The 20,486-nt window shown below is 37.8% G+C and overlaps 1 protein-coding gene across 3 annotated transcripts in view; it reads right to left on the bottom strand.

Moving 5' to 3' along the window:
- Positions 1–20,486, bottom strand: part of KIF4A (kinesin family member 4A) — a 128,896-nt gene that overhangs the window by 32,628 nt on the left and 75,782 nt on the right. For all 3 annotated transcript variants that reach the window (XM_020882985.2, XM_020882988.2, XM_020882986.2), the window contains exons 14-20: positions 17,554–17,610; positions 16,355–16,540; positions 9,531–9,634; positions 8,097–8,241; positions 5,422–5,532; positions 830–913; positions 260–373 (exon numbers count right to left, since the gene is read on the bottom strand). In XM_020882985.2, the coding sequence (XP_020738644.2) occupies positions 260–373; positions 830–913; positions 5,422–5,532; positions 8,097–8,241; positions 9,531–9,634; positions 16,355–16,540; positions 17,554–17,610 (801 nt within the window). The remainder of the gene's footprint in view (positions 1–259; positions 374–829; positions 914–5,421; positions 5,533–8,096; positions 8,242–9,530; positions 9,635–16,354; positions 16,541–17,553; positions 17,611–20,486) is intronic.

Genomic DNA, 20,486 nt, shown 5'->3' with positions numbered 1-20,486 from the left:
CTCAATAAAACTGTTAAAAAAATTTTATCTGCTCAACTTGATCCCTATGACCAATAGGTATCAAGACTCAGGAACAGAAAGAGTTCACTACTCCTGCTCTTTAACAACCATTTGGAGGTAATCATATCGTTGGGAAATAAGGTTTTCAGGTAGAACTTCAGATTTTGTAGTGTTTACTTCTAAATAAAAAGAAAGCAACTTCCCATTTTTCCCTATTCCCAGTGTACATAAGACAAATGGTGGCTCAAGCTGTCCATACCTTCACTCGAGCTGCAGTGCCTTCCATTCCACGACTCTGAGACTCTTTCCGCTTATCTGCGACCTCTCGCTGTTTTTGGAGAGCATCCTTGAGACGCTTGTTGGCAGCTGCTGCCTAAATAAAAATGGCTCAGAGTAATGTTGAATTAAAGGGTATGAAAGAAGAACATTCTCATTTTTAGCATAAAAATTCTATGGGTCTGAATTCTATAGGAACCACATTTCTAAGTCCCCATGTACATAACACTGGTTATGGCTTAAGAGCCTAGGGGAGGTACACATTTCAAGGAAGTACTGCAGACTGATAGTATCTAGAAATGTCACAAATCACTATTACTTTTTTTTTGTAAAGAAGCAAATCCAATCAGGAAAAAAATCCTTATTTGAATAGTGCCATTTTCAGCAGGTTTTATGCTCACAGTTTAAGACCAACAGGGATTAAGACTCAAATTGCTGTCAAGATTGTATCCATGGTTTCTCAGGACACTGGCTTATTTAAGGGATGCTATTCTGCCAGCATCTAAGCCTGAAAGTGATAATACACTTGACCTAGCAGATTGGATTTTCTTACCTCCTCAGTTTTACGTCTGAGCACATTAGACTGTTTCTGGAAGTTTCTTTCAAGTTTGAGCAGTTCATATTGCCTCTTGCGGTCCTAAGAAGAAAACAGTCAGATTTTTAATCGTTATTCAGCTAGTTAAAATAAAACCTTATAATGTAACTGAAGAGTCTTTCAACAGTACAGTCATTATGGAAAACAGAATGTAAATTCCTTAAAAATTAAAAATAGAAAGACCATATGATCTGATAATCTCACTACTGAGTATACATGCAAAGGAAATGAAATCAGTATCTTGAAGAGATACCTGCATTCCCATATTCATTGCAGCATTATTCACAATAACCAAGCTATGGAAATTACCTAAGTTGACATAAGTTGTTGACAAATGAATGGATAAAGAAAATGTGGAATATATTGATGCCTGAACAATACAAGGTTAGGGGTGCCAACTCTCATGCAATCAAAAATTCGTGTGTAACTTTACAGTTGGCCCTCCATATCTGTGGTCCTGCGCCCATACACTCAACCAACTGTGGATAGTATGGTGTCTGTGTGCTAAGTCACTTCAGTCATGTCTTACTCTTTGCAACACTATGGACTGTAGTCTGCCAGACTCCTCTTGTCCATGGGATTCTCCAGACAAAAATACTGGAGTGGGTTGCCATGCTCTCCTCCAGGGGATCTTCCTGACCCAGGGATGGAATGTCTTTTATGTCTTCTGCATTGGGAGGTGGGTTTCTTACCACTAGCACCACCTGGGAAGCCCCTGAATAGTATAGTAGTGTAGTATTTACTATGGAAAAAAATTTCATGTGTAAATTGACCCATGAAGTTCAAATCCATGTTGTTCAAGGGTCAATTGTATACATTATGGAATATTATTCATTCACAAACAAGAAGGAAATCCTGCCATTTGAAACAACGTGGATGAACCTGGAAGTCATTATGGTAAATGAAATCAACCAGACTGAGAAAGACAAATACTATATGATCTCACTTATATGTGCTAAGTCGTTTCAGTCATGTCTGACTCTTTGTGACCCTATGGACTGCAGCCTAGTAGGCCTCTCTGTTCATGGGATTTTTCAGGCAAGAATACTGGAGTGGGTTGCCATGCTCTCTTTCAGGGGATCTTCCCAACCCAGGGATCGAACCCACGTCTCCTGCATTGTCAGGCAGGTTCTTTACCACTAGCGCCACCTGGGAAGCCCTCTCACTTACATGTAGAATCTAAAAAAGTTGAACTCATATAACCAGAGAGTAGAATGGTAGTTATCAGAGACTGAGGGGGAGGCCTGAAGAAAATGGGGAAAGGTTGGTCAAAGGGTATAAACTTTTAGTTATAGTGTATAACAAAGTACCTATAGTTAAGAATACTATATTGTATACTTAAATCTGCTAAGAGAGTAGATCTTAAGTGTTCTCACACTGAAAATAAAAGGTAACTATGTAAGGTCATGGATTTGTTGGAATCAGGAAATGCCATATTTTCAAGTTTCTTCTCTTTCAAGATTGTTATGACTATTCTGGGTCACTTGCATTTCCATATGAATTTTAGGACAAACATGTGAATTTCTATAAATGAGCTAGACAAAATTTGGTTGGGATTGTGTTGAATCTGTAGATCAATCTTGGGGTATTCCAACTTAATACTAAGTCTTCCCACTCAGGAGCATGGGTTATTGTCCTTTTCATTTAGATCTTCAAAGGATGTTTTGTAGTTTTTAGTATACAAGTCTTACACTTGTTTTGTTAAGCTTATTCCTAAGTATTTTATTCTTATTGATGTCATTATAAATGGAATTGTCTTAATTTCATTTTCATATTGTTAGTTGTTAGTGAAGAGAAATATAACCATATTTTGTGCATTGAACTTATATCCTGCAACCCTGCTGCTCATGTATTTGTTTTAACAGTTTTCAGTTGATTCTTTAGGATTTTCTATATAAAAGATCATGTCATCTCCAACAGAGATAGTTTTGCTTTTTCCTTTTCAATCTAGATGCCTTTCATATATCTTACTTGCCTAAGTGTCCTGGCTAGAACCTCCAGGACAATGTTGAATAGAAGTGATAAGAGTGGATGCCCTTGTCTTGTTCCTGATCTGATGAGAATTCAGCTGTTAATTTTATTGGGATTTCTCTGTTTGTGATGAGTCATTTCATTTTGCTGCTTTTAAGTTTTTTGTCTTTGTCTTTCAACATTTGGACATGATGTGTCTTGGGTGTGGATCTCTGTAAATTTATCCTACTTGTAGTTGATTGAGCTTCTTAGATGTGTAGATTAATGTTTTTTTAAATCAAATATAGAAAGTTTTCAGTCATTAGAATATTTTGACTGTTGTTTCACTTATTGTTCTCATGAGCTACCAGTCTCCTAATTACTCACTACCAAAATTTCCATTGTTTTTGACAGCACCTTTAGGTTTTAACTTCCCCAGATTCTGTTGCCAAATAAAGTCAGTCCCCTTAGGGAGAACTGCATTCCTATGGCCTGCCTCTCCCCCTGGGCAGAACCATCTGTACCACTATTTAGGACCTGGTGGGACAGCAGCCCACTTCTCTGAGTGACATCTCTGTTCTAGGATTAGGATGCTGAGCAGGGGCAGCATACCCTATTTTTCTTGGTTTGCCTCTCTTGACATGGAACCTACATCCTATGATTAGAGGGGTTAAGATAGTCAGACGCCAGTAGTTGTGGTCTTTTGCAGCAGAGGTAGAGCTTCCACTCTGTGCAGGGGGGTGAGATGGAAGAAGGGATCCCCAGACCTCTCCGATGCTCTTACTCAAAAAAAAAAAAAAAAAAAAGCTTCAGCAAAATGGAGCTATTGGGGAGGAGGGAGGGAGTTGCTCGAGGCTCAAAGGCTACAGACTCTTTGCTGTTCTTATTGAGATTAAATAGATTTCCTGGAATGAGCATTTACTTCCTGTATGCCCTTAAGACAATTCTAGAGACTTTTAATAGTTGTTTTTATAAATGTCACCAGTTGCACTTCTTTTGCTGGGAAGAGAGTCCACAAAGCTCCTCATGCCACCATTCCTAAAACATTTATCTCATTTCTTGACTCAACATATCACATTCTGGCCTGTTCTAAAAATGATCCCAAATTAATGTCCTTTCCTGTGCTTTCCAAGATCACTGCTACTACTCTAATTCAGGTCGCTATTATCTTTCTGGATGATGCAATATCTGCTTGTGTTTTGGCCTCTAGATTCCCCATACTTTAGTTTGTTTAACACCTGAATCCCAGATGTATCTTGGAAAGCAGTACTTTGCTGATATTATTTTGTTTCTCAAAAATCCTAAAAGTCTTTACACTAACAAAATAAATTTCAAATTTCCTGAATCTTTAACAATCCAGCTTCAACTTGTCTTTCCAATGAAATCTTCTCTGACTATCCTTCATCCAACATGGATCATATGCTATTCCTTGAAAATTCTGACAAAGCTGTCATCTCTGTGTCTTCATTCCTGTTCTTCCATTTATCTGGAATGCTGGTATTTACCTCTGTCAAAATCCTTCCTGTTGTTCAAGGCCTTTTCAGTTATCATCTTTTTAGTGCAACTAGAAGTGTGGTACCCTTTCTTAACTAAATTGGCATTTTAGACTATTTGTAAAGTACAAATCTCTTTATTTCTTGTATTGAAGAAAACTATGCTTAATTTTTTATGGTTTTAATTTTTTTGTTTATTCTTATAAAAAGATATGACAACTGATAATATTATAATGAACTGTTTTCAGATCTTTGAAAAATTCCATGAGTTTTTTAAACCTTCTAAATAATTTTTAATTACTTTAGAAATATTTTAATTTAAAAATATTTTTAAATAAAACTTTAAAAAAAAAATGGTACACTCTTTTTCTTAAACATTTTCTTTTCTAATTAGTCTCCAGTGTATGCATTTGGTAACCACCTGGGCTGAACCTCGCTGGATGTCAGAACAACAATAAGAAAATGGGAGGTGGGAGGAAGGTACAAGAGGGAGGTGACATATGTGCACCCCTGGCTGACCAATGAGGATACAAGGCAGAAACCAATACAACACTGCAAAGCAACCCCTGCCAGCCAAAAATAAACTTTTTAAAATAAAGTAAACACATTTTTTAAAAAATGAAAAATGATTTTTATTATTTTCTGCTTTCCTGATTGTTATCCTCCCTGGTACTACATTACATACAAATATTATATAAACTTCATTATCTTAACATCACTCTCAAATTAATATACTGGAACACTAACTTGTTGAAGAAAATCGTGCTTATGTCTCACTTTCCCATTTAGACAAGATATTCTCTTTTTGCAATAGATTTCTTTAATAATGCTGTTAAAAAATAAAACCACCACCACCTTTAGAAATTATATTCTACCACTCTTTGTAGATAAGACATTCTTCAAGGGCAGAACACGTATACTACTCATCTTTCTATTTTCCATGGTATCTAGTGGATAGTACCTTGCAAATAGTAGACGCTTAAAAAATTCATGTTAAATTCATGAATGTATCATATATTTAGAGATCCAGTTGTTTGAAGAGAGGCTTTAATGCTAGTCAGCCCAGAAAATGGTTCATTAGGTAGGACTCTGAGAAGTTGCACTTACTCGTTCTTTTAACTGGATTACTTCTTTGTCTTTTTGTTGCTTCCATTGTCTAAACCTCTCTGCATCCTCTTTCATCTGACGCATTAACTGGACCCGCTGATTTTTTATCACCTATGAAAACAAAAATCAGCACAAGTAGTAGTCATCTGCATTTATTCTGGGCTGATATACAGACGGATAGACTAACCATTAAGGAGAGAAAATCCAGAGCTGAGCTGAAAAGTTTGCCAACAGATTTTCTGATTATGCTTGCAATACTCCTTACTATGCTTGCACAGGGTTTCCAAGTATAGACTATACAAATGAACACTCTGAACAAATAATAGAAAAAAATAGATCAGTCACTCAGTCCTGTCCAACTCTTTGTGACCCCACGGACTGCTGGATTCTTTGTTCTTCACCAACTTCTGGAGTTAGCTCAAATTCATGTCCATCGAGTCGGTGATGCCACTCAACCATCTCATCCTCTGTTGTCTACTTCTCCTCCTGCCTTCAATCTTTCCCAGCATCAGGGTCTTTTCTAAAGAGTCAGGTGGAGCTGATATTGGAGTATCAGATATACTCACAAAGTATTGGAACTTTGGATTCAGCATCAGTCCTTCCAATGAACATTCAGAACTGATTTCCTTGAGGATGGACTGGATGGATCCTTGCAGTCCAAGGGACTCTCAAGAGTCTTCTCCAACACCACAGTTGAAAAGCATCAATTCTTCATCACTCAGCTTTCTTTAAGGTCCAACTCTCACATCTATACATGACTACTGGAAAAACCATAGCTTTGACTAGATGAACCTTTGTCTGCAAGGTAATGTCTCTACTTTTTAATATGCTATCTAGGTTGGTCATAGCTTTTCTTCCAAGGAGCAAGTGTCTTTCAATTTCATTGCTACAGTCACCATCTCGTGATTCTGGAGCCCCCCAAAATAAAGTCTCTCATTGTTTCCTTCCCATGAAAACAAAGTGCCATGAAGTGATGGGACTGGATGCCATGATCTTCGTTTTCTGAATGCTGAGTTTTAAGCCAGCTTTTTCACTCTCCTCTGTCATCCTCATCAAGAGGTTCTTTAGCTCCTCTTCGATTTCTGCCATAAGGAGGGTGTCATCTGCATATCTGAGGCTATTGATATTTCTCCCGGCAATCTTGGTTCCAGCTTGTGATTCTTCCAGCCCAGCACTTCTCATGATGTACTCTGCATATAAATTAAATAAGCAAGGTGACAATATACAGCCTTGACATGCTCCTTTCCCAATTTGGAACCAGTCTGTTGTTCCATGTCCAGTTCTTTTTTTTTTTTTCCATTTATTTTTATTAGTTGGAGGCTAATTACTTTACAACATTGCAGTGGTTTTTGTCATACATTGAAATGAATTAGCCATGGATTTACATGTATTCCCCATCCCGGTCCCCCCTCCCACCTCCCTCTCCACCCCTTCCCTCTGGGTCTTCCCAGTGCACCAGGCCTGAGCACTTGTCTCATGCATCCAACCTGGGCTGGTGATCTGTTTCACCCTAGATATACATGTTTCGATGCTGTCCATGTCCAGTTCTAACTGTTGCTTCCTGAACTGCATACAGGTTTCTCAGGAGGCGGGTAAGGTGGTCTGGTATTCCCATCTCTTGAAGAATTTTCCACAGTTGGTGGTGATCCATACATTCAAAGGATTTAGCATAGTCAATGAAGCAGAAGTAGATGTTTTTATGGAACTCTGTTGCTTTTTCTATGATCCAAGGGATGTTGGCAATTTGATCCCTGATTCCTCTGCCTTTTCTAAATCCAGCTTGAACATCTGGAAGTTCATATACTGTTGAAGCGTCGCTTGGAGAATTTTGAGCATTACTTTGCTAGCGTGTGAGATGAGTGCAATTGTGTGGTAGTTTGAATATTCTTTGGCATTGCCTTTCTTTGGGATTGGAATGAAGAGTGACTTTTTCCAGTCCTGTGGCCACTGCTGAGTTTTCCAAATTTGCTGGCATATTGAGTACAGCACTTTCACAGCATTATATTTGAGGATTTGAAGTAGCTCAGCTGGAAGTCTATCACCGCCACTAGCCTTGCTCATAGCTTTGCTCATTTGCCCACTTGACTTTGCATTCCAGGATGTCTGGCTGTAGTTGAGTGATTACACCATTGTGGTTGCATGGGTCATTAAGATCTTTTTTTGTATAAAAAATGTACCTACAAGCTAAAACCAGCTCTAAATTCACTGCATATAAATGAAATTTCAAGGAAGTATCTACTAAGTCTCAAGGACAAATCTACCTAGCAACTACTGTATTCAAATAGGTTCAGTACAAAGATCTGTAACCACCACTCTGTAGATGTCAGAAGTCAAACATCAGTGACCAAAAATTTTCTCTAGGTGTCAGTCATTTTGTAATCACTTTGCAGAATTATTCCACATGATCATGGAAAGTAGTCAAAATATCACCACTAAATATTAAGGTATCCTTGCCCTTTGGTTTCAGAGAATCTAACATTAAAATTCTGAATGTCAAAACTGAGTTTTGTTATTCAAATTCTAAATGACTACTATCACAATGTCCTTACAAAAAGGACATGTGTAGAGATTCAAGCTACTTACTCACTTGAAAACACCTCTGTAGTATAATTCTAATAGAACGCCTATGGTTGTTAAGTTTCTACAGGGTAAATGCAAGGATGAGAGTTTATTACTCGTATTTCCTGGTTCAGTTTGGAGACGGTATGCTCTGTGGATTCTTTCAGCTTCAGAAGTTTAGACTGTTCATTCAGTTTCTTCTTCAGATCAGCTATTTGACCCTCTAGCTCCTGGAGACGTTTCCGGCGGCGCTCACTCAACCTAAACACAGATTTTGTAGGAATAAGGACTAGCAGGAGCAAAGTCTGATTTCAAAGGACATAATATTAGACTCCCAGGTTTACAACCTTGATATATATAATATAGGTGACCAGTCATATAGCCATCTTAAATAAGGAAGACTGGACTTTCCTGGTAGTTCAGTGGATAAGAATCCGCCTGCCAATGCTGGGACAGGGGTTCAATTCCTGGTCTGGGAAGATTCTACATGCCTTGGGGCTACCAAGCCTGTGCCCCACAACCACTGAGTCCACTTGCCACAACTATCAAAGCCAGCACACCCTAGAGCCTGTGCTCCGTAACAAGAGAAGTCCAGGCACTGCAACTAGAGAGTACTCCCCACTCGCTGCAATTAGAGAAAGCCCATGCACAGCAACAAAGACCTGGCACAGCCCAAATAGAAATAAAAAAATATGAATACTACCCCAAAAACCAAAACTGTCTAAAAAATTAGAGCTTAATACAAAGAGTAAAGGAAATTTTTTGAGCATATAACTACGCAGTTGTCTCAATACTACCCCCACCCCCACCCGCCACTGCCACTTTGTGTTAAAAGGATGGTTCTTTAAAAGCATTTCACTTCACTTTAGTTATAAGGAATAATTCTAAGGATTGTTACACAAGTCTGAGATAGAAAGCAAACATTCAACATAACTTCTAAGAACGTGAACTTTGAATACTATAGAGAAATATAATAGAATCACTGAGTAAAAAGAAGGTAGAATAGCCAATAAGGCAAAGGTCTAAGGGACAGTAATTTGTCTTGGCTTTATTCTTAACTGACTAAGGGATGGCTAGATTGATTTTTCATTTACTAGCCTGAATATTAATTCTATTCACAAGCTATACCATCAGCATAGGGACCAAGAAACTGCTGGTCTGGTAGGTCTGATAATCCTTCAAAATCTAGCTCAAATGCTAACTTCTTTATTTTTATTCTGTTTAATTTTCAAATGCTAACTTCTTATAAAGCCTTCCTTGATTATGCCACCCTGAACTGATATCTTCTGCCTCTGAACTCTGAAAGCGATTACTGCCTAAGAAATTTATTTGGCTACTAATCACAGGCTGTTATGGTATTCTTTTACGGTCACCATGAAATGTTATTTAAGATCTCAATTCCTTAATTTTCTTTTGTTTTAGGTCTCCTCTCCATAATTAGGTTTAAATCCTCTAAGGGCAGGAAATGGCTCTTTTACTTTTCTATTTCCTCTACAGCTCTTCACACACAGTTAGGAACGTGAAATAGTATTTATTGACTTTTTTCTTACTTGGCTTGGTTGACATCCTTCTTTGCTGTTTGAAGTTCAAGAACCAATTCTTCTTTTTCCTTTTGTAGATTGATGACTTCTAATTCTAGATTTTTTATGTTATCCTAGAAATGTTATAGGTTGAGAGAAAGAAAGAAATACAAGGTAAAGGAAGAAAAGCATTTCAACATTTCACATCTTAAGGAGCTATGCATTCAATTTCTACCACTTCAGTTTGCACACTGAAAACATTTCTACTTGATTTGATGGAGATTAAAGTTATGTAGTGGGAAAAGTACCAACCTGGAATCCAAAGGCCTAGATTTGAACCTTGAGTCCAGCATACTCTATGTAAATAACTTAAGGAAAGCCATTTCATCTCTTTTAGCCTTAGTTTCTGTGTAAAAAAGAGCTAACGTGGCAGATCTGAGACTTATCAGTCTTAAAAACAGATCTGCTTGTAAGTTGGACCTAGGTTCAAGTCTGGGAACTTGGATTTTTGTAGGATTCCCACAATTTCCTAACTGTTAAGAGTGGCTCATTATGCTTGGACTGTGCAAGCAATACGACTTACGCTGAGCACATTGCTTTCCTTCTGGGAGTCTAGAATTTTCATATGTGCTAGGGAGAGAATGCCTACATGAATTACCCCTGCTAACAATCCTGGATTCCTAGGCTCAGGGGAGTTTCCCTAATAGACAACATTTCACACACATTGTTAAAACCCATTGCTGGAGGAATTAAGTACATACTATGTGACTCCCCATTGGAAGAAGACTCTTGGAAGCACTCAGTTTCCTACAGACTTTGTCCCATGTGCTTTTTCCCTTTGCTGATTTTGTTCTGTATACTTCCACTATAATAAACCTTAGCTGTGAGTAAGACTATATTTGAGTCCTGTGATTCCTCCTGGTGAACTGCTGAACCTGGCGGTGGTTTCATCTGTGTAAATAATTAACAACACTATCTACCTCAGAGGTTGTTGGGAAGATCAAATAAGACAAAAAAGTAAAGATATTTTGTAAACTGTAAAGAGCTGCACATTCTTATATTTTGAACTTTCAAATGTATGCATGTAACAGCAACTGCAGTTCTGCATGCATTTAGAGAACAAATTCTAGAAATGAAAGTTTGGTAGCTTTTCCAAGATTGGAAAACTCAACGAATAGATTCCTATCAGATTTCACAGGAAACTGGCTGAATGAGTGGTTAGTATCCAAGAAGATTACATGAAGGCCTTCGACCAGTATTGAAAGGAGACAAAGAAGCAGAGGCAGGTTAGGTAGGGCCGTATCTAAATAGGCAAGAGCTATTTTTCAAGAAATACACTTTTAGTCATTTCAATATGAACAATGATCGCTTCTTGGTCTTTTGGTTAAGATCAAGTGTAACATGAACAATGAAAACCAATCTCACTGCTTTATATACCCTGTATAATTAAACTGATGATAATGTATGTGTGTGTACTTACAGAAGTAACACATGAAAACATTCTTACAAAAAATAATCCAGATAATACATATAAAGGGCAAGTTCCCTTGACTGCCCCACCCCTGCCAAAATTCCAGACCTCTCTCCAGAAGTAACCATTATCATCAGCTTGGTCCAGATATTCCAGACACTTTTTCCTAGACATTTACATACTATATATCTGGACATGTACATATTCTAGACATTTACGTGGAAGTGTGTGCATTTATTTATTAAACATGTTGTGGCAAATGCCTAGAACATATATGTAAATAGATTTGAAAATAATATATACATACATATGCATATATGTACATGTATGTAGATACCTACTAAAATATGTTAAAGATAGAGTCACATTATACATAGATAACATTTTGTGACTAGTCTTTTTTTTTTAACTTTTTTCTTTTTTTTTTTAACTAGTCTTTTTTAAAAAAAATCTTGGTCTTAGAGATTTATTTATATCAGTGCATACAGATCTGTCTCATTGTCTCAGTCTTTTTCTTTTTTGCCATAATGAAGCATTCTTGTACATGCCTTCTGTGCACATGTGCAAGCCTCTTCTAGGGTAGAGACAAGTGGAATTACAGGTTCATGGGGGTACACATTTCCAATTTTAATAGATACTGCCAAATTGTCCACCAAAGTGGTTATTCCAGTTGATACTCTAACTAGCTATGTATGAGAGTACTTGTTTCCCTGCACCCTTGTCAACATTTGATATTGCTGCATTTCAAAATTTTTATTAATTGGATGGGTAAAAAAACAATATCTCTTCATTATATATGCCACATTCAGTCAATCATTATCTCACTGGCTCTACAAGGGAAATAATTCAAATAGTTGACCTCTGTGCTATTATAATTCATGGTAATCTGCACTAACCAGAGCTTAAACCTCCTCAACTTTTTCTATAGCAGGACTTCCCTAGTGGTCCAGTGGCTAAGACTTCATTCTCCCAATGCAGGGGGCCCAGGTTCCATCCCTGGCCAGGGAACTAGATCCCACATGCCACAACTAAAGATCCTGTGAACTGCAACAAAGATCAAAGATCCCACATACCACAACTAAAACCTGGTGAGGCAAATAAAACAGATATTAAAATTTTTTTCTATAGAAATTCTTCACAGTGATAGGAAAATATTGTTTAGAACAAAGAATTACCTTTATTTCTTAGAAAAAGAGAGACATTTACATGTGATTAAAGGTACAGTTAACACTAAGAATTTATTTCCTTTTAACTTTAAAGTTTGGAAGCTCAAGCATATTTGATTCCAAGGGGAAAAAAAAGGATACATTATCTTGCTACATCTATAGCTCTAGCTCATTACCAGCACCCATCATAGGGTCAGAAGTACACTGAGGAAACATATGTTCCTGAGTTTCTAGGCAAGTATACAAGAAAGAGAGAAATTTCTCAGCCTTATCATTAATCCTTTGTTTATCCTGAAAAGGCCAAAATACATTTGACCTAAAAAAGGTGCATTGTATGTCCTGTTTATATGGAGGACTGAGCTATGTATTTAACTTGCCCTCTCTTGAAAACCTACTAAAATGACCTCCCCAAAGGGTATAAATCAACAAGGATGAAGAGAGAAGTCAAGAAATTAAACAAACTTTTTTGGAAGAGGAAAAGAATTGTGTAAGTGGTAACTGACTTAGTAGAGTAAATTAAAAAAGTTAAACTATGACTCCCATAGGACAAATGTCAAGAAGAAACAAGCCAATTTGTATCTGAACCACAAAGAGGAGCAGAGCTCTCCTCTCTGGAGAAGCTGAACCTGACAGGCCGGACTCATAGGCAGGAGACACAACAAAAGACAGGGATAAATGAACACACTATTGATAGGAGATTAAATAATAAGTCTGTATATAACCAGAGAAACTTCAACTCTCTTATTTGCATTGAGTTACCAGAAATAGGGCATATTGCTATTCTCCCCACACAACTCTAGGCAGGAGAATGAAAGATTTCTTTATTGGTAACTGACCAGCCCAGAGAAACCTATGCATAAAGAACTTCTTATTGGCTAATTTATTTACTTATGGCTGTGCTGGGTCTTCTTCACTGCATGCAGGCTGTTTCTAGTTGCAGTGAGTGGAGGCTATTTTTGTTGCAGTACACAGGCTTCTCATTGTAGTGGCTTCTCCTATTGCCTATTAGTGTCTCACTCTTAAATATCAATGGATAACCAAAAATCACTGAAAATTTGAAGAAAACATCTTACATTAGAGAAGACCAAATCAAATACACTAAAGAAAGGAATTTGAATGAAACAGAGGCAAGGCAGGACGAAGAAAAAAAGTTCAACAAAATTAATTTCTATCCTTAAAGATGAGTACTGCATCCATGAAAAAAAAAAGAAGAGGTTATAAAAAGGAACAATTAGAGGATTTTAAAAAATCTTAGAAATAGGCAAATAAAAACATTTACCAGGAGTGGAAGGAAATCTCCCAGAGAGTGGAATAAAAAGACAAAGAAATAGATAATACAAGGGAGGAGATAAGAAAAGCAGAGACTAAATCTCAGAGAGCCAATATCTGGCTAAGAGGAGTGCAAGAAAGGAGAAAACAGAAAACAGTGATGGGCATTATTAAAGAAATAATACAAGAAAACTTCCCACTAGAGAAGAATACAAATTTCTAGATTGAAAGGACTCACGAAGCACAAAGCAGAATACGTGAGAACAGATACACACTAAGGCACGTCATTGTGAAATTCAAGAATACTTGGGGATAAAAAAAAAAGATCCTGAAAGTTGCCAGAGGAGAGGAAAATACAGGTCAAATAAAAAGAATCAGGGGTATTCCCTGGCAGTCCAGTGGTTAAGAATCCGTGCTTCCAATGTAGGGGGGCTGTGGGTTTAATCCCTGACATGGGAATTAAGATCCCAAAAGCTGTTAGGTGTGCCCTCCTCCCCACAAAAAAAAAGTATCAGGAATTATAATGGATTTCTAATCAACAGCACTGGAAATAGAAGATAATGGAGCAAATCTTTCAGGATTCTGAAGAAAAACAATTCCCACTGCAGAATTCTAAACCCAGACAAACTAACAAATGTAAGAAACAGCACTATTACTTTCACCACAACAGACAAAAAGCTATTTTCAGGCATGCAGTGAATGGTTTAAAACATTTTCCTTTCATCTACACTTTCTCAGAAAGCTATTTGAGTTGTACTCCAGCAACACAAAGAGGTAGCCCAAGAATGAGAAAGACATAGAATTGGTTTCAACACAGAGATGAGCAGTAAAGCACTGCTCCCAGTAAACAATGGTCCCAGGCTGATGGCTGGGCTAGAGAAAACAAACCAAGACAGAAGATAGGAGGGTTGTCTTCAAGAAAGAAATGGACTGAAAAACTACCTGGTACATTTGTTCTACTGAGAGGAGCTTTATAATTCTGCTAAGAAGTTTAGAGATAAATTATCTTTTACATTATTTTTATTTATTTCTTTGGCTGTGCTGGGTCTCGGTTGTGGCACAAAGGATCTTTGATCTTTAGTTACGGCATGCAAACTCTTAGCTGCAACATATGGGATCTAGTTTCCCGACCAGGGATTAAACCTGGGCCCTTTGCATTGGGAGCACAGAGGCTTAGCTACTGGACCACAAGGGAAGTTCTGAAGATAAATTATTTTTTTCTAAATTGTATTTATTTATTTTGGCCATGTTAGGTCTTTGTTGCTGTGCAAAGGCTTTCTCTAGTTGTGGCAAACTAGGGCGATTCTTTGTTGTGGTGCACAGGCTTCTCATTGCAGTGACATCTCCTGTTGTGGAGAATGAGCTCTCGCTGCATGGGCTCAGTAGTTGTGGCACTCCGGTTTAGTTGTTCTGTGACATGTGGGGTCTCCCCAGACCAGGGATCAAACCCGTGTTCTCTGTATTGGCAGGCGGATTCTTAACCACTGGACCACCAGGGAAGTCCTGGGTGATTGGTACACAAATTATTGACTGGTACACAGAAGACTAAGTAAATGAAAAAATGAGATTATTATTATTAGCTGCACTGCTTGGCTTATGGGATCTTATTTCCCTGACCAGGGATTGAACCCGGGCCCATAGCCATGAAAGCCCCCAGTGCTAGCTACTGGACCACCAGGGAACTCCCCAAAATGAGATTACTAGCTTCAGGAAATGCAAAAGGCTGTATAAGAAAGAAAATGGAATCATATTATACTATGTGGCTCAGCTATAAAAGTTATGCAATCATAAAATTTAAACAGTAATTATTCATTTAATCAAAAACTGTGATACAGCCATTTTGAAAGATACAGGTGAGGCAGTGTGCATGGGGGAATGTGTAAGAGAGTTAATATTCCCATCTTCCATAGTGGGAAGTCAATTGATAATGTATAAAAATTTTAAAGTAGCAACTATACTACCAACTCTTATCTAGAAATCTGGAGGTAAATGTCAGAGGAGACAGCTTTAAAAACTTAAAGTATAAGCCTAGGGAATAGGAGAGAAGGTAGTTTGCTTTTATTTTTCTGAGTATTGTACTATTTGACCTGTAAAAATGATATACATGCTTTTGTGTGACATAAAAAAATAAGTTTTAAAAATGTTAAGACTGTGATAACAAAATGGAAATACAACCTCTACTGGCAACTTGGCTATTATTTTGGAAGCAACTTCTACTCTATAGAAAAAAAAAGTGGTGAAAATTACTTAGGAGAAACACTTTACTTGCTTTCATTTTGAAAATTTGTGGGAGCTGGTGGTAGAAATGTATAATATAGGGATTTCTTGAGAACAACATATAGGACTTTGGGGTTCTGAATAGGAAAACAATTCATCCTCTCCCCTTCCAGCTCTGCTGACATCCCTTTGTGGATGGGAAACACCTGGCTATGTGGGAAAATAAGGTCTGGAGCAAGGGTAACCTTGTGGACAACCTAGGAGCCCAAGACTTGTCTTTAAGTAAAGACCTGATTTTAATTAGCAAGAGCCACTTAGGACTACCATTACGAAAAGCAGTTTACCCATTTGCCAGGTCATGAGATATCCATTACCAGGGCCCTCATAATTCTCTCCAGAACCCAGACCATCTACTAAGAAATGTACCTTCCTTAGAATCCCAGCTTAGTTATTAGAACAAAGTTTCTCTACAAGTAGGGACCACATTTATTATAACATTATCTATTCATTAAATATCTGTTGTATAAGTAAGGTATTAGATTAAATGAAAGAAAATTCCAGTTTCTTTTTCCTGAATGTATCCTTCTGTGTTTAACCAACAGTACAATTCCAGTCATACTGTGCATTTTATGTTGCCTTGTCATCATCAAAAACGGTGTGTCTGTTTTCTTCCCGTATAACTAAAGAAAGATGGTCGACATGAATATCATGTGCCCTAGTAAATATTTTACCTGGTACTGGAAATGGATGGGCTGTAGTTGGCTGTCATTCTGAGTCATTTTCTTGGCTAAGGCCTCTTTCAGTGCAAGGGCTTTATTTAACTCAACCAGCTCCTTAGACATCTGAGCTTGACGTAGAGCATGCTGAGTAGTGAAAGCATCAGAAGACCTGGTGCTCTCTGGACTGACGGCCTCTTGCTGCAAAAGATCAGGATAATGATTTGGAAGAGAAATAAGCAACTGGAGTTCTTAGGCACTGTTTCATCAAGTCTCACAGCCACTTCTCCATTATCAGTCCCTCTGTTCTTTTAAAACTGGCTTCTCATACATTTGCTTTAAACATCAGAAATAAATTGAGCTAACCCATTTCCCTGCTCTCACAAGCACCTTATTTTTCATATCCTTTGACTGACTCTTTTAGAATGAACCAAGTTTCTTGCTCTTTTCTTTATAGGTGTGGCCAAGATTTTTTACTTTCCCCTTATTCTAAGGGGTCCTTCGAGGAGAGAGGGCTCTGGAAATGGCACTTTAGTAATGGTGGAAATAGAGAAGAGGTTTCATTTATTCTTAGAGCTGATCTCTGGCACCTGATTTAACTTCTATCTTTCTTCTTTCAGAATATAAAAAAAAATACCAATATATATTTGTTTTAGGGGGAAAAGGCTGTCTCAAGCAAACCATTGTCCAGTCTTTTATTTTGACTCTGCTCTATAACCATCAGCCAATTTCTAATACATTTGATCTATTCTTGCGACTTGAATGTTCAAAACATTTTCTTTGGTTCTTTTAGCCCCTAACCACCACATCTATAGAAAAGTATGCTGAGAAAAAATTCTCTTCCATTTCTTTTCTAATGCTTTTTTGATTTTGCCATAATTTCCTAATTTGTTTCCTTCATTGTCTTAATGTGCTAGACAGTTGATGCAGAATACAAGCATCTAACAAGAAATCAATATGCCAGACTGCAAATATAGAAAGTGGCATCCCTGAGAAGCCCTGTCACCCATTACCAGTTATACTACTAGAGAGAGCTCCTATCCAAGTTAGGGATTTTATACTTAGCTGAGATTTATACTCAAGATTTCTAGATTTCCAGGGCATTCTATGGAGGATGGTAACAATCAGGGATTCTCTTCCTCAGCTGAGTGATCAATTATAAGAAATGGCACAGTTAAATCTCCTGGTTTTACACAAAGGGGCCAGTTACTTACAGTTTCTGGTTCTACTGCAGTATCAGTGACCGCAGTCATGCAAGCAACAGTTTCATCCTGCAATGACAAATGATGTCTCAGTTTAGGAGCTTACTAGTGCATTTTATATGGGTTATTTAGTTGTTTTCAAGTGTATATAGAGATCATTTAAGGTATTGGATCAATTCTGTAGTCACATATACCACCTGTTCCCCTTCCCCAACACATGTTTCCACTTCCCAACTCTCAAGAATCTGTCTTCTTTGTAAAGGTCAATTGTGTGGTCTTTGTAAAAATAAGGTCATGTAGCAACTGACATTTATTGCACCTCTCCTGCTCTGCCAGAGATCACTGAACTAGAGTGAAACAGTCATTCGAACAGGCCAAAGTTTAATCCACTTTATAGATGCTACCCTTTCTTTTTATGTTTTTTAACCACTAAGTCTACCTCTGTAATATACAGGTCTAGTCAGTTCTTATGGACACAGCATCCTAAGACCAGATATAGCAAAGGCAATGCAGCAGAAAAGTGAATATGATGAAGGATTATTTTTTATTTTTATTTTATAGCCAGTCAAGGTAGCAAGAGCCTACTCTACAAGGAAATAAATGTCCCAGAAAAATGTGCTCATGAAGTCAGACAAACATACTTCAGATTCTGTCCCTCATATGCATAGGAACCAATCATATGCAGTTACTCCAGGTAGTGGTTACTTGAAGGGAAAGGGTAAGCACTGATTCCCTCTCAGAGAAGGGCACAAACTTTTTGGGGCATTAGAATAACAACCACCTAAAAGGGAAACTTAAAGCCACTTATTAGGACAAATTTGTTTACAGGCTATCATATGAGCAAGCTTTGTTTTCCCCACTGGAATTTAGGCTTTATTTGGCATTGAAACATAAGGATTACCACCTCTGTTGAAGTGATTCTGCAAAGTACTGGGAAGAAAGGATTATTTTCAAGATGTCATATGATTAAGGTCATAGGTAAAAGAGCCATTGGCTCAAAAGCAAGGAGAGAATTTAGGTTAGCACAGGGAGTCTCTGCATCAGCCCAGTGAAACATTACATAGTTACTGAAACTTCAATCTTATTACCTTTAAGGCAAGGAGTGAAAGAAGCCCTTAGTGGGACTTCCCTGAAGATCCAGTGGTTAAGATCCATGCTCCCAGTGCAGGGAGCATGAGTTTGATCCCTGGTTGGGGAACTAAGATCCTGCCATGTCACACAGTGTGGCCAAAAAAAGAAGAAGAAAAAAAGAGGCCCTTAGTAAATGCTGTTTGTAAAGCATTTCCCTTATTCTGCCCAGAAATTCCTAATCAGTGAGACTCAAAGAGAATTCAAAGGAAGATCCAGTGTTCTCACATCCTTTCTTATTATGATTTACAGTACTGGTGATTCTCCAAGGTTAGGACATACTAAACTCTTCTTAAAAAACAGAGCACTTCAAAATACTATAAGTTAATGGTTACCTTTTCTCCCTCTCAGTAAGTCTCAGTAAAAGGACTAGTTATAGGCCTATCCTAGATTAATAGGACCTATGACACTGGCTTTTGGAGACTTTTTCTAGGACTTTCCAGAGGGTCAGGATCACAGTAGATCTGATTCAACATGACCTGAAGAAGACATGTCATTACTTTGAGTTTACCTTTTGGCCCAATGAAATTTCACAATGCTAAGGTTTAAGCTTTGGTGATGATCTATGTGAACATGTCAAGATTCTGCCTTTATAATCCTAAATGTAAATATATAACAATAGGATTTATTTCAATCTAATAGCCTCTTTCTTTCCCATTTTAAGGCTATTATGAACCTCTTGTAATAAAAAGACATACATTTGCTGAAGGTAGTGGTCAGGCGAACAAGGCCATGGTACATTGAGCTACATTAACCAGCAATACCCACCAAAATAAAGTTTGTGCTTATAGGCTGTAGGCAATAGCATTATGGGCATGCAAAAATCTTTTTATGGAACTGGTCTTGAAGGAGGGGGTAAAAACAAAAAAAAAATTTCGATTTTGTGGGAATTGAAAGGACTGCATGAATTTCCTCACAGGTAACTGTTATAGGAGGTTTGCTTGAATTATATTTTAAAGGAAGAAATAGTACAGTTTAGCACTTAAAACCCCAGGGGAAAGGTCCAGGAACAATGACTGCCTCATAACTGAAAAGGGGGTGTTCGCCCGTCACTTATAATCCAAAATGAAGGGCACAAGCATTTACATTTGAAACATTTTGCTTTCACTGTAGTGAGTCTTAATAAAAGCCACAGGATACACTGTTGTGTATTTCCAAAAAAATATGTAGCTAGGAGGGTCTCCAAACAATAGACACAGAAAACTCTGATTCAAAAGTCCAGCAGGAACCCTGAGTAAAAGGGTTATTCTACCTAATGGTGACAGTGGATGGAAGCCAGGGACTTTATCAGCTTGTGGCAATCTTTAGCACCCTCCTGCTGTGTGTGCTGAGTGAATTTTAGTGGCAGACACTGCAATTCTCTAGAGTTCCTCTGAGCCAGCCACCACTAGCAACTTCCTCCATAGGCACGCCAGGCACCAGTCATACTGCCAGATCTTCACTGAGGATATGACTTCTATTATTTTTAACTTTGTTCCATTGATTTCCTTCATCTTTCCCATATGACCCAAAGACCCAGAAATAAGATGATGTAGAATCCTTTAAGATCAGTGTAGTGGCTATGAACAATGGTGCCCTGGATCACTCTTTTCTGATCTTAATAAGTTTTGGCTCCTGTAGGGTTCTGCAGCCTTGACTACCTGAATTCTGAGGCAGTCTCTCACAAAATTTTCATACATAAGATGCTTCACCTCTATTACAGATGGTGAAATTGAACCTTGTGATAGTCATTCTATAGCATGCACTCTATCTTCAGCCACAATGATGTTCTTACCATGTTCTAAACATTTACACCTCTGCTTTTGCGAGTACCTTTT

The sequence above is a fragment of the Odocoileus virginianus genome, chromosome X (genome assembly GCF_023699985.2).
Source record: "Odocoileus virginianus isolate 20LAN1187 ecotype Illinois chromosome X, Ovbor_1.2, whole genome shotgun sequence".
Lineage (NCBI taxonomy): Eukaryota > Metazoa > Chordata > Mammalia > Artiodactyla > Cervidae > Odocoileus > Odocoileus virginianus.
This window is presented reverse-complemented; position numbering and strand designations above follow the sequence as displayed.